Source organism: Cebus imitator, unplaced genomic scaffold (genome assembly GCF_001604975.1).
Source record: "Cebus imitator isolate Cc_AM_T3 unplaced genomic scaffold, Cebus_imitator-1.0 Scaffold408, whole genome shotgun sequence".
NCBI classification, from domain to species: domain Eukaryota; kingdom Metazoa; phylum Chordata; class Mammalia; order Primates; family Cebidae; genus Cebus; species Cebus imitator.
The window spans coordinates 2667522-2682650 of record NW_016107723.1 but is presented as its reverse complement, the minus strand read 5'-3'; the positions used below and the strand labels follow the sequence as shown (position 1 = coordinate 2682650).

The window sequence follows — 15129 nt, the reverse complement described above, 5'->3', positions numbered from 1 at the left end:
TGGCTACTTGGGGTCTTTTGTGGTTCCATATAAATTTTATAATATTTTTCAGATTTCTAGGAAGAATATACATAGTATTTTGATAGAGATTACATTAAATCTGTAAATTACTTTGTGTGGTATTGTCATTTTAGCGATACTAATTCTAATCTATGAGCATGGAATGCTTTTCTGTTCTTCTGTATTCTGTTCAATTTCTTTTTTTCAGAGTTTTATAGCTTTTCTTGTACAGAGCTTTCACTTCTTTGATTAAATTGATATTTTATATTTTATATTCTTTGTAGCTATTATACGTGGGTTTCTTTTCTTGATTTATTTTTCAGATTGTTTACCATTGGTATATATAAATGCTACTGATTTTTGTATGTTTGTTTTGTATCCTACAACTTTATTATATTTGTTAATCAGTTCTAACTTTTTTTGGTGGTATCTTTAGATTTTTCTAAATGTAAAGTCACATCACCTGTAAATAAGTCTAACTTGACTTCTTTCCTTCCAACCTGGATGCCCTTTGTTTCTTTTTTTTTTTTTTCCTAATTGTTCAGGCCAGGAATTTCATTATTAAGTAAAAGTGGTAAAAATGGATATTCTTGTTTTGTATCAGATCTTAGCGGAAAGGCTTTCAGTATTTACCTGTTTAGTATGATGTTGGCTGTGGGTTTTTCATATATGGATTTTATTATTTTGAAGTTTCTCCCTCTATACCCAGTTTGAGGGCTTTTTTGTTTAACCACAAAGAGGTGTTGAATTTTATTGAATGCTTTTTCAGCATCTATTGAAATAATTATATGGTTTTTCTTCTTGGTTCTGTTAATGTAATATATCACATTTATTGAGTTGCATATGTTGAACCATCCTTTCATCCCTAAGATAAATCCCACTTGGTAAAGATAATAATCTTTTAAAGGTATTGTTAAATTCAGTTTTCTAAGATTTTGTTGAGGAGTTTTACATATATGTTCACCAGTGCTATTGGCCTGCAGTTATCTTTGTGTGTGTGTGTATGTTTGTCTGGTTTTGGTATCAGCATAGTGTTGGCCTGTAGAATGAGTTTGGAAGTATTCTCTCCTATTCAATATTTTTGAACAGTTTGTTTAGAATTTGTGTTAGGAGCCGCCACTTCCGAGAGCGCCCGCAGCCCGCCTGCCGCCCAGCCAGCTGCCCGAATGCCGAACTGGGGAGGATGCAAGAAATATGGGGTGTGTCAGAAGACAGTTTACTTTGCTGAAGAGGCTCGGTGCGAAGGCAACAGCTTCCATAAATCCTGCTTCCTGTGCATGGTCTGCAAGAAGAATCTGGACAGCACCACTGTGGCCGTGCACGGCGAGGAGATCTACTGCTTCCTGCTACAGCAAGAAGTATGGGCCCAAAGGCAATGGCTATGGGCAGGGCACGGGCACCCTGAGCACTGACAAGGGCGAGTCGCTGGGCATCAAGCATGAGGAAGGCCCTGGCCACAGGCCCACCACCAACCCCAATGCATCCAAATTTGCCCAGAAGATTGGTGGCTCCGAGCGCTGCCCCCGATGCAGCCAGGCAGTCTATGCTGCGGAGAAGGTGATTGGTGCTGGGAAGTCCTGGCATAAGTCCTGCTTCCGATGTGCCAAGTGTGGCAAAGGCCTTCAGTCAACCACCCTGGCCGACAAGGATGGCGAGATTTACTGCAAAGGATGCTATGCTAAAAACTTCGGGCCCAAGGGCTTTGGTTTTGGGCAAGGAGCTGGGGCCTTGGTCCACTCTGAGTGAGGCCACCGTCACCCACCACGCCCTGTCTACTCCTGCACTTTTCCTCACCATTCCCTCCCTGGCAGCTTTGGAGACCTCCGGGATTATTTCTCTCTCTCGGCCCTGCCACATATCACTAATGACTTGAACTTGGACATCTGGCTCCCTTTGGTTTGGGGGTCTGCCTGAAGTCCCACGCCACTAAAGGGCTCCCCAGGCCCGGCATCTGACCCCGTCACCAGTAGGAGACCTCAGTGATTTTAGTCTATGTGACAGCAGGCCCCTCTCCCCACACCTCACCCCACAGAGCTCTGTTCTTAGCCTCTTGCTCTGTGTGTCCATTATCAGCTGGCCAAGACACCCAAGGACACATCTTGGTGCCCAGAGGAGCAGCAGCAACAGGCTGGAGGGAGAGGGAAGCTAGACCAAGATGGGGACGGGGGAGGGCTGGGTTTATTGGATCCCAGAGATTCTCTTCTGTGGGAATGAGGATGGGCTTCCTAGCGTCCCTCAGAATAAGCCTGAGGAGTCCCAGCTCAGGGAGTCACTGCAGGAGGCAGAGAGGCAAGCAGGCAGGGTCGGAGGAGCTCCTGCTTCTCAAGGCCTCTTGCCTTTGAGTCTTTGTGGAACTGAGAGCCTCCCACTTGGAGTGGGAGGAGAATAACCCAGGTCTAAGGACTGCTAAATCAGGATGTCGTTTAACCTTCTCAGACATGCTGTTCCCTGCTTGATGGGGGATCCTAATGAAATGCCCGAAACATATGTTGGCATTTATCAGTGGCCCAAATCTTCAGGTAGTTACCCCTGGCCTTAACGCTGGGTCCTGAGGCTGTGGTCAGCATAGCCCAGGTCAGGGCCCTGTTCTTGCCACACCTGCTTGATCTTCAGATGTGGAGGGAGGTAGGCACAGCCTCGGTCTTCATCCAGACACCCCTTCCCTTTGCCCTGAGACCTCGGACTCTTCCCTTTAACCCAAGACCCTGCCTCTTCCACTCTGCCCTTCTCAGGGGACACTTCGATCACATCACTCCACCGTTCCAGGCCCCAGGTTAGGAGTAGCGGTGGGAGGAAGGGGAAAGGGCTGGGCCTCGCTGCTCCAGGTGACTGGAAGAACAACAATATCTGAGTGAAAGAACAACACTGAAAAGGCTGCAGGCATGGGCTGTACCCAAGCGGATTTCTCATCTGGTCAATAAAGCTGTTTAGACCAGAAAAAAAAAAAAAAAAGAATTTGTGTTAGTTCTTTAAATGCTTGGTAGAATTCGGCAGTGAAGCCATTAGATCCTGGAATTTTCTTTGATGGGAGACTTTTTATTATGGCTTTGATTTTGTTACTCAGTATTGACTTATTGAGGTTTTTCTATTTCTTCATGGTTCAATGTTGACAGATTGTATGTATCCAGGAATTTATTCATTTCTTCTAGGTCTTCTGATTTTTTGGTTATAGATATTTATAATATTAAAAACCACAATTACTTTTGCACCAACTTACTCGTCTTTAATGATTATTTGTATTTCTATAATCTCAGCTGTTATGTCTCCTTTTCATTTTTCTTTTTATTAGTAGGGCTTCCTCTCTCTTTTATTGTGTTAATTCAGATAAAGGTTTGTTTATTTCATTTACATTTTCAAAAACCAACTCTTCTTTTTATTGTTCTGTATTGTTTTTGCAGTCACAATCTTATTTATTTTTGCTCTGATCTTTATTATTTCTTTCCTTTTACTAATTTTGGTTTGGTTGCTCCTGCTTTCTTAGCTACTTGAGGTACAATATTAGTTTATTATTTGACATCTTCCTGCTTTTCTGATGTAGATGCTTACTGCTATAAACTTCCTTCCTAGTACTGCTATTGCTGTGTTCCATACATTTTGGTATGTTGTGGTTACATTTTTATTTGTTTCAAGCAAGTTTTTTCTTTTTAATTTCTTCATGGATTTATTGGTCATTCAGGAGCATATTTAATCTTCATGTGTTTGTATATTTTCTCTTTTTATTTATTTCTACTTTTAGTCCATTATGGTCAAAAAAGATACTTGAGAGAGGGTGGAGCAGGATAGTCGAATAGAAGGCTTCACTGACTGTTCCGCAGGAAAAACATCTTCAAAAGAACCAAAAATCAGGTGAACACTCACAGTTCCTGGTTGTAATTTAATACACTGAAAGAGGCCTTGAAAAGGCTTGAAAAGACAGTCTTGAATTGCCAATGCCACCCCTCCTCCATCCACTGGCAATAGTTGTGTGGCATGAAGACAGAATATGTGCACTTGAGAGAGGGAGAGTGCAGTGATTGTGGGACTACATTGAATTCAGTGCTGCCCCATTGCAGCAGAAAGTGAAACTGGTGTATGACCACAGAGGAAGGATTTAGACTGTCCCTAGCCAGAGAGGAATTGCCTGTTTCAGTTATACAAACTTGAGTTCCAGCAAGCCTCACAAGTGTGGGCTAAAATGCTTTGGGGTCCAAAGTAAACTTGAAAAGTAGCCTAGTTCACAAGCACTGCAAATCCTAGGCAAGTTCCAGTGCTGGGCTGAACTTGAGGCCAGTGCACTTGGGGGCATGCAACCAACTGAGGCACCAGCCAGAGTGACTAAGGGAGTGCTTGCACCACTGCTCCCACAACCCTAGGCATCACAGCTCATGGCTACAAAAAAAAAACAAAAGAAAATAAAAGAGCTCTTCCTACCACTTGAGAAGAGGAGAGAGAAGAATAAGGAGCACTTTGTCTTGCATTTTGGATACCAGCTCAGCCACAGTAGTATAAGGCACCAGGTAGAGTCATGAGGCCTCTATTTCAGGACCTAGCTCCAGGATGACATTTCTAGATGCACTAGAGGCCAGAAGAGAACTGAACTACTTCCTTGAATGGAAGGACCCAGTCCTAGCAGAATCCATCACCTGATGAGTAAAGAGTCTTTGGGCCCTGAATAACCAGCAGTGATACCCATGTACTATGCTATGAAACTTGGGTGAGACTCTGAGATGTACTGGTGTAGGGGAAACTCAGCACATTTCCAACTATGGTGGCTACAGTGAGAGATTCCTTCCACTTGAGAAAGGCAAATGGAAAAGTAAAGGGTACTTTGTCTTGCACCTTAGGCAACAGCTTAGCTACATTGGTATATAGCACCAAGCAGGCTCATATAGTCCCTGATTTCAGGCCTTGGATATTGGATGGAATTTTGGGGCCTACTCTTGGCCAGAGGGGAGGTAACTTCTCTGAATAGTGAGTCCCAGGCCTGGCAGCATTCACCACAAGCTGATTAAAGAGCCCTTGGCCTTAAGGGCCATTGGCAGTAACCTACAAATACTCCCCATGGACTTGTGGAGGTGGTGGCCACAGAAAAAGGCTCCTCTGCATATAGAAAGGAGAAGTAAGAGTGGCAAGGACTGTATCTTGTGGTTTGAATGCCAGTTCAGGTGCATTCAAATAGATAGAGCACCAAATAGATTTCTGTTTATTGACTCCAGTCCCTGGCTCCCACGTGACACCTCTGGGCCCACCTAGTACCTAGTGAAACTTGCTGCCCCAAAAGAAAAAACACAAACCCAACTGACTTTACCACCTTCTGATCATACTGCTGTAGGGTTTTGAACAAACATAAGTGGTAGCCAGGTAGTGCTTACATAAGGCCCTGGGGAAGACCAGGTGCTATGCTGGCTTCATGTCTGACCCAGCACATTTTCAGTGGTGGTAGCAACAGGGATACCTGTGTCACTCTAGATGACCCAGCACAGAGAGACACTATGCTTGTTTGGGAGAAATTAAAGAAAGAGAACAAAAGCATCTTCTCGTTATCCAGATAATACACCTTGACCTTATCCAAGACCACCAAAGTAGTACATCTGCAAGGCTGCAAGAACCACCGTGTTACTGCACTTCAGGTGCCCCTTAAAGCAGTTAAGGCTTAGGTCACAACACACAAGTTCTTATGAATGCCTGGAAAGCCTTCTCAAGAAGAACGGGTACAAACAAGCTCAGACAGTGAAAACTACCATAAATACCTAACTCTTAAATGCCCTAGACACTGATAGACATCCACGAGCATCAAGATTATCCAGAAAAAAACAAAACAAAACAAAATGACCTCAACAAATAATAAAGACCTACAAAAGGTAAAGGGACCAATTCTGGAGAAAAAGAGACATGTGCTCTTTCAGACAGAGAATTCAAAATAGCTGTTTTGAGGAAACTCAAGGAATTCAAGATGACATAGAGAACGAATTCAGAATTTTATCAGATATATTTAACAAAAAGACTGATATAACTAAAAAGAATCAAGAAATTATTGAGTGGAAAAATACAATTGACAGACTGAAGAACCCTTCAGAGTCTCTTAATAACAGACTGATCAAGCAGAAGAAAGAAATAGTGAGATTGAAGACAGGCTATTTGAAACTACATAGATGAGACAAAAGAGAAAAGAATAAAAAGAATAAAGCATGCATACAAGATCTAGAAAATAGACTCAAAAGGGCAAATCTAACAGTTATTGGCTTTAAATAGGAGGTAGAGAAAGCAACAGGTGTAGAAAGTTCATTCAAAGAGATGATAATAGAGAACTCCCCAAAGCTAGAGAAAGATACCAATATTCAATTACAAGGAGGTTATAGAACACCAAGAAAATTTAACCTCAACACATTTAATAATCAAACTCCCAAAAGTCAAGGAAAAAAAAAAAAAAAAAAAAAAAAAAAAAAAAAAAAAAAAAAAGAAACAAATAACCAAATAACGTGCAATAGAGTTTCAATATGTCTGGCAACAGACATTTTCACTGGAAACGTTACAGGCCGAGAGAGTGGTATGACATATTTAAAATGCTGAAGGAAAAATCCCTTACCATAGAATAGTATGTCTGATGAAAATATACTTAAAACCTGAAGAAGAAGCCAGACGTGGAGGCCCATGCCTATAATCTCAGGACTTTGGGTGGCTGAGGTGGGCAGAACACTTGAACCCAGGAGTTTGAGACCAGCCTCAGCAATGTAGTGAAATAGTGAAACCACATCTCCACTAAAAATACATAATTAAGGCCGGGCGCGGTGGCTCAAGCCTGTAATCCCAGCACTTTGGGAGGCCGAGGCGGGTGGATCACAAGGTCAAGAGATCGAGACCATCCTGGTCAACATGGTGAAACCCCGGCTCTACTAAAAATACAAAAAATTAGCTGGGCATGGTGGCGTGTGCCTGTAATCCCAGCGACTCAGGAGGCTGGGGCAGGAGAATTGCCTGAACCCGGGAGGCGGAGGTTGCGGTGAGCCGAGATCGCGCCATTGCACTCCAGCCTGGGTAACAAGAGCGAAACTCCGTCTCAAAAAAAAAAATAAATAAATACAGAATTAGCTGGGCATGGTGGTGAATGCCTGTGGTTCCAGCTACTTGAAAGGCTGATGTGGGAGTATTGCTTGAGTCTGAGAGGCAGGTGTTTCAGTGAGCCAAGGTCATGTCACTGCACTCTAGCCTGGGTGACAGAGCAAGACCCTGAAGAGACAAAACAAAACGGCAACAAAAAAACTTTTCTAGACAAAAGCTGAGGGATTTTATTAACACCAAATTTGTCCTACAAGCAATGCTAAAGGAATTAAACTGAGTACTTCAATCTGAAAGAAAATGATGTTAATGAGCAATAAGAAATCATCTGAAGGTACAAAACTCACTGGTATTAGGAAGTACACAGATAAATCACAGACTAACTGTGGTGTGCTGTGGAAGGTAACTATACTCTTATCTTTTAAGTAGAAAGACTAAAAGATTAGGCAATCAAAAACAATAACTACAACTTTCAAGACATAAACAGTACAATAAGATATAAGTAGAAACAATATATAAATAGATCATATAAATGTATCATATAATCATATAAATATAAATCACATAAATAGATCATATAAATATCAACAACAAAATATTACAAATAAGGGGGATGAAGTTAAAGTGTAAAGTTTTTATTAGTTTTCTTTTTGCTTGTTTGTTTATGCAAGCAGGGTTAAGTTGTTATCAGGTTAAAATAATGTGTTTTCAAATAGTATTTGCAAGACTCATGGTAACCTCAAGTTAAAAAATGCATAATGGATACTGTATACACTTGTACTAAGACAATATATTCATTTTATTTTCTTTCTTTTTCCTTTATCATGTGACATAAGATTTATTGACTTCAAGTCAGCTTTTAAGTGTTGTTAACTTTGTGTAATAGCACCAATCTTTAGTTGCACAAAGTATAGCTGTATTACATTATGCATAATTATAACCATATTATTGTCTTTATTTGAAGATTAGTATGATTTCAGGAGGTGTGTATGGGTTCAAGTGGACAAAAGGGGGACTTGTGGTAGTTAATATTGTCAACTTGATTGGATTGAAGGATACAAAGTATCATTTCTGGGTGTGCCTGTGAGATTGATGTGAAAGATTAACATTTGGGTCAGTGGACTGGGAAAGGCAGACCCACTCTTAATCTGGGTGGGTAAAATTTAATCAGCTGCCAGTGTGGACAGAATAAAAAGTAGTCAGAAAAACGTGGAAAGACTAGACTGGCTGAGTCTTCTTGCTTCCATTTTTCTCCTGTGCTGAATGCTTTCTGCCCTTGAACATCAAGCTCCAAGTTTGTCAGCTTTGGCACTCTTGAACCTTCAACTAGACTGAAGGCTGCACTGTCAGCTCACCTACTTCTGAGGTTTTGGGACCCGGAGTTGTTTCCTTGCTTCTCAGCTTGCAGACAGCCTATTGTGGGACCTCAACTTATGATTGTTTGAGTCAATATTTCTTTATAAACACACATCTACATATGAATATATATGTATATACTATTATTTCTGTCCCTCTAGAGAATCTGACTAATAGATACACAAAAAAATAAAAAGCAAGAAATTAAATCCTACAACCAAAGAAAGCCATCTTCATTAAAAGATGGAAGACAAGAAGGAAAGAAAAAAGAAAAAGGAAATCACAAAACAACCAGAAAACAACAAAATGGCAGGAATAAATCCTTACTTATCAATAATACATAAATGGACTAAACTCTACAATAAAGACACATAGAGTGGCTGATGGGTAACAACAACAACAACAACAAAAAGACCTAATGATGTATTGCCTTAGGAAACACACTTCATTTGTAAAGACACACATAGACTGAAAATAAAGTGATGAAAAAATATATTCCATGCCAAAAGAAACCACAAAAGAGCAGGAGTAGCTCTACTTACATTAAACAAAATAGAGTTCAAGACAAAAACTATAAGAAGAGACAAAGGAGGTTATTACGTAACAATAGTGGGGTCAATTCAGCAAGAGAATATAACAATTGTAAACATATATGCATCCAACACTGGAGTATCCAGATATATAAAGCAAATATTATTAGGCCTAAAGAGAGATATTGACCCCAATGCAATGATAGCTGGAGACTCTGGAGACTTCAACACTCCACTTTCAGCATCGGATAGATCTTCCAGACAGGAAATCAACAAAGAAACACTGGTCTTAATCTGCAGTATAGACCAAAGGGATCTAACAGATATTTACAGAACATTTCACCCAATGGTGCAGAATACTCTTTTTTTTTTTTTTTTCTCAGCACATGGATTATTCTGAAGGATAGACTATATGTTACATCACAAAAAAGTCTTAAAACATTTTTAAAAATTGAAATTATAGCAAGTATTTTCTCTAACCACAATGGAATAAAATGAGAAATCAGTAACAAGAGGAATTTTGGTAGCTATGCAAAAACATGAAAATTAAACAATATGCTCCTGAATGATCAGTGGGATAATGAAGAAATTTTTAAAAATGAAAAATTGACAAAAATGATAATGGAAATACCACATTCCAAAATCTATGGGATACAGCAAAAGTAGTACTAAGAGAGAAATTTAGAGCAATAAGCAGCTACATATAAAAAGAAGAAAAACTAAATAAATATCAGGTTGGTGCAAAAGCAATCAATGTTTTTGCTATTAATGAAAGGTAAGAAAAGAAATAATAAGGATCAGAGCAGAAATAAATGAATTTGAAATGAAAAAAATACAAAAGATCAATGACACAAATCATAGGTTTTTTGAACAGATCAACAAAATTGACAAATCTGTAGCCAGACTAAGAAAAAAAAGTGAATATCCAAATAAATAGAGTCAAAGATTAAAAGAGACATTACAATTGATGTAATAGAAATTCAAAGAATCATTGGTGGCTACTATGAACATCTATATTTCAGTAAATTGAAAAATCTAGAAGAAATGGATAAACTCCCAGATACATAACACATACAACCTGCCAAGATTGAACCATGAAGAAACCCAAAACCTGAGCCGACCAACAAGTAATGATATCAAAGCCATAATAAAGTGTTCCAGCAAAGATAATCTTAGGACCCAATGGCTTAACTGCCTAATTCTACCAAATATTTAAAAAACTAATATCAATCTTTCTTGTGCTATTCAAAAAAAAAAAAAAAAATAGAGCAGGAGGCAGCACTTCCAAAGTCGTTCTACAAGGTTAGTATTACCCTAAATCAGTCAAAGACTCATTAAAAAAAAGAAAACTACAGGCCAATATCCCTGATGAATATTGAAGCAAAAATCCTCAACAAAATACTAGCAAATAAAATTCAACAACACATTAAAAGGATTATTTATCAGGACCTAATGGGATTTAGCCCAGGAATGCAAAGATAGTTCAGCATATGCAAATCAATAAATGTGATACATCATATTGACAAAATGAAGGACAAATACCATATAATTATTTCAACTGATGCTGAAAAAACATTTGATAAAATTTAACATCACTTCAATATGAAAACTCTAAAAATCTAGGTATAGAATGAATATACCTCAACATCGTAAAAGTCATATATAACAGTCCCACAGGTAGTATCATACTGAATTGAGAAAAGCTGAGAGCATTTCCTTTACAATCTGGAACATGACAAGAATTCCACTTTCACCAAAATTATTCAACATAGTAGTGGAAGTCCAAGCTAGAACAATCAGACAAGAGAACGAAATAAAGGGCATACGAATTGGAAAGGAAGTCAAATTATGCCTGTGTTCAGATAATATAATCTTATGTTTGGAAATATCTGAAGACTCCACAAATAAATGATTAGAATAGATCAACAAATTCAGTAGATTTACAGGACACACAATCAACATAAAAATCTGTAACATTTTTACACGCCAACAGCAAACAATCAGAAAAATAAATCAAGAAAGTAATTTCATTTATAATAAATACAAATAAAATAAAGTACCTAGAGATTAATTTAACCAAATGAAAAATCTCCACAATGAAAACTATAAAACATTGATAAAAGAAACAGGATGCAGGAAAAAAAGTGGATAATATTCCATGTTCATGACTTGGAAGAATCAATATTATTTAAATTGTTCTAAGCAATCTACAGATTCAATGAAATTCTTATCAAAATACCAATTATATTCCTCACAGAAATAGAAAAAACTAGCCTAAAATTTATATGAAACAACAAAAGAGCCAGAATAGCCAAAGCTATTCTAAGCAAAAAGAAAAAATAAATTAGAGGAATAACATTACCGGACTTCAAATTATACTACGGAGTTATAATAACCAAAATGGGATTTTACTGGCAAAAACAGACAGATAGACTAGATGAACAGGAAGGAAAATTCAGAAATAAATTCATACATCTATAGTGGTGCAGAAAAATGAAAGTAGACCCCTATTTCTCACCTTGTACAAAAATCAAATCAAAATGGAATAGAGACTTAAATCTATGCCTCAAACAGTGAAACTACTATGAGAAAACTTTGGTGAAACTCTCCTGGACATTGGACTGGGCAAAAAATTCTTGAGTAATACGTCACAAGCAACAGGCAACCAAAGCAAAAATGGACAAGTGGGATCATGTCAAGTTTAAAAGCTTTGCACAGCAAAAGAAACAATCAACAAAGCTCAGAGACAACCCACAGAAGGAGAAAATATTTGCAAATTACCCATCTGACAAGGGATTACTAACCAGAATATATAAAGAGCTAAAACAACTCTATGGGAAAAAAATCTAATAATCCAACAAAAAAATGGACAAAAGATTTGAATAGACATTTCTTAAAAGAAACATACAAATGCCAAACAGGTATGTGAAAAGATGCTCAACATCATTGATAATAGAGACATGCAAATCACAACTACAATGATTATAATCTCACCCATGTTAAAATAAATTTTATTCAAAAGGCAGGCAATAACAAACACTCGTGAGAATGTGGGAAAAAAGAACCCTGTTACACTTTTGGTGGAGATGTAAATTAGTACAACCACTATGGAGAACAGTTTGGAAGTTTCTCAAAATACTAAAAATAGAGCTACCATACAATCCTGAAATCCCATTGCTAGGTATATACCCAAAGGATGGAAAATCAGTATATCAAAGAGACATCTGTACTACCATGTTTACTGAAGCACTATTCACAATGGCCAATATTTGGAAGCAACCTAAGCATCCACTAACAGATGAATGGAAGAGAAAATATAGTACATATATACAATAGAGTACTGTTCAGCCATAAAAAGAATGAGGTTAGGAAAAATACCTAATGTAGGTGGTGGGGGATGAAAGCAGCAAATCACCATGGAATGTGTATACCTATGTAACAATCCTGCAAGATCTGCACATGTTCCCCAGAATGTAAAGTAAAATTTTTAAAAAAAGGAGAAATGGAGGGAAAAAAGAAAAATGTTAATATCTCCATGTATATTGATGTCTCGTTCATTTTTAAAGTTTATATTTTGATAAAAAATTCTTCATACATCCCATTTTTAAAAAACGTCTGTAGTTCCAAAGAAGGGGCATACCTTGTTTACTCTTTTAATCCCCTATTACTGGAAAATTTTGTTTTTCCAATTCTTTGAAATAATAAACTGGTTAGAGTGGAAAAAAAATGAGGTTCTGTCATTTGCAACAACTTAGATAGAACTGGAGGTCATTATGTTAAGTGAAAGAAACCAGACACAGAAAGACAAATGTTACATGGTCTCACTTATTTGTGAAAAACAAAAATAAAAACAGTTGCACTCATAAAGATAGAAAGTAGAAGGATGGAATACTATGCAGCCATAAAAAATGATGAGTTGGTGTCCTTTGTAGGGACATGGGTGCACCCGGAAACCATAATTCTCACCAAACTGACACAAGAACAGAAAATCAAACACTGCATGTTCTCACTCATAGGCGGGTGTTGAACAATGAGAACACATGGGCACAGGGAGGGGAACATCACACACTGAGGTCTGTTGGAGGGGACTAGGGGAGGTACAGTGGGGGATAGGAAGTTGGGGAGGGATAACATGTGGAGAAATGCCAGATACAGGTGATGGGGATGGAGGCAGCAAACCACATTGCCATGTATGTATCTATTGCACTTTAGATTCTGGGGTACATGTGAAGAACACACATGTTCTTCACATGTATCCTAGAATCTAAAGTGCAATTAAAAAAAAAATATATATATATATAAAAGAAGGATGTTTACCAAAGGATAGGAAGGGTAGTGAGTGGCTGGGGAGGATGTGGAGATGGTTAATGAGCACTAAAAAATAATTAGAAATAATGAATAATACCTAGCATTTGCTAGCACAACAGGATGACTACAGTCAAAAATAATGTGACTGTATATTAAAAATAACTGAAAGAGTATAATTGGATTGTTTGTAACATAAATGATAAATGTGGTGTGGATACCCCATTTACCCTGATGTGAGTATTACACATTGCCTACTTGTGTGAAAATATTTTATGTAACCCATAAATATATACACCTACTATGTACCCACAAAAGTTGATAATTTAAAAAAGATAACTGATAGAATTTCTACTTTTGAAAATTTGTTGCAACATGTTTTGTAGCTCCCAGTGCTAATCAAGGTTTAATTTTTTTTTTCTCATAGAGACAGTCTCTCTCTGTTACCCAGGCCAAAGTGCAGTGGCATGACCACAGCTCACTGCAGCCTTGAACTCCTGTGCTCAAGCTATCCTCCTGCCTCAGTCTCCTGAGTGGCTGAAACTACAGGCACTCGCTATCGTGCCTGGCCAATATTTTATATTTTGTAGAGATGTAAAGATGGGATCTCGCTATGTTGTCCAGACTGATCTCAAACTCCTGGCCTGAAGTGATCCTCTTGCCTTGGCCTCTGAAAGTGCTGAGATTACAGCTGTGAGATATCACATCCAGCTCAACTTTTAATTGTAGCATTACCAGGGACTAACCTGGACTTTTCAGTACCCATAAATAAGATTGAAGCCATTTTCCTCTTTGATGAAAATACTTATTTCCTAATGTGGAGAAGTGAATTTTTTTCAATAGTTGTATTTTAATGTGAACTAACTTATACTTGACTTTTCAAAAGGCTTTTATGCCATTCAAATATTGGAAATGATATTTAGAATGAAACTGAGTAAATCTGTTAAAGCTTTATTAAGGAAAGACCTGGGAAAACCTTGAAATGCCAGAAAGTCCTGTAAGAAAAAGTGCAGAAATAGAATTGGAATCTGCAGAAGAGCATCTGCCACTATCATTATTAAGTTTTCTTTGGCATCACCAAATAAACTTTTCAATACAGCTTTGTTCATGCCATAGTGCTTAGCACTGAATAAGTCAGGTGGAACAGCCTCTTGTTTACGTCTGTCTACTCACAACCAGAGCTGACCATACTGTCTACAAGAGATCAAAGTACATGAATTGGAACATATCTATAGTAAATTAGCAAATGCCATATGTATTCAATACAAGTAAAAATAGTTAACCCATTACTTTCAACATGATCATATTTGTTCTTTTTATAAAAAATTTTCAACTTTTATTTTAGATACAGGGGAACATATGAAGGTTTTTACATGGGTATATTGCACTCAGATAGTGAGCATAATATCCAGTAGGGAGTTTTTCAAACTTTTCTCTCCTCTCCCCCACCTTCCAGTAGTCTGCAGTTTATGTCCGTGTGTGCTAAATGTTTAGTTTCTACTTATAGAGACAACATGTGGTATTTAGTTTTCTGTTGATGCATTAATTTGCTGAGGATTATGGGCTGTAGCTCCAAACATGTTGCTGCAAAGGACATGATTTCATTCTTTTTTATAGCTGCATAATATTTCATGTTGTATATATACCACATTTTCTTTATCCAATTCACCATTGATAGGCACCTAGGTTGTTTCTATGTCTTTGCTATTGTGAATAGTGCTGTGATGAACATACCAGTACATGTGTCTTTTCGGTAAAATGATCTATACTATATGCCCAGCAATTGGATTACTGAGTTGAATGGTAGTTCTGTTTTAAGTTCTTTGAGAAATGTTCAAATCACTTTCCACAGTGTGCATCACATACTGTCCTTTGCAAAGCTTTTTCAACAGAGTGAGGCACT

The 15129-nt window shown here is 37.9% G+C and overlaps 1 protein-coding gene across 1 annotated transcript; it reads left to right on the top strand.

The window, feature by feature from the left end:
• The first annotated feature begins 1117 nt into the window (after nucleotides 1-1117).
• On the top strand, nucleotides 1118-2952 carry LOC108289653 (cysteine and glycine-rich protein 1-like). The gene is given in 2 exon segments (XM_017509163.2): nucleotides 1118-1339; nucleotides 1341-2952. Coding segments are annotated over 2 exon segments (579 nt in total). The 5' UTR covers nucleotides 1118-1166; the 3' UTR covers nucleotides 1747-2952.
• The last annotated feature ends 12177 nt before the right edge of the window (nucleotides 2953-15129 follow it).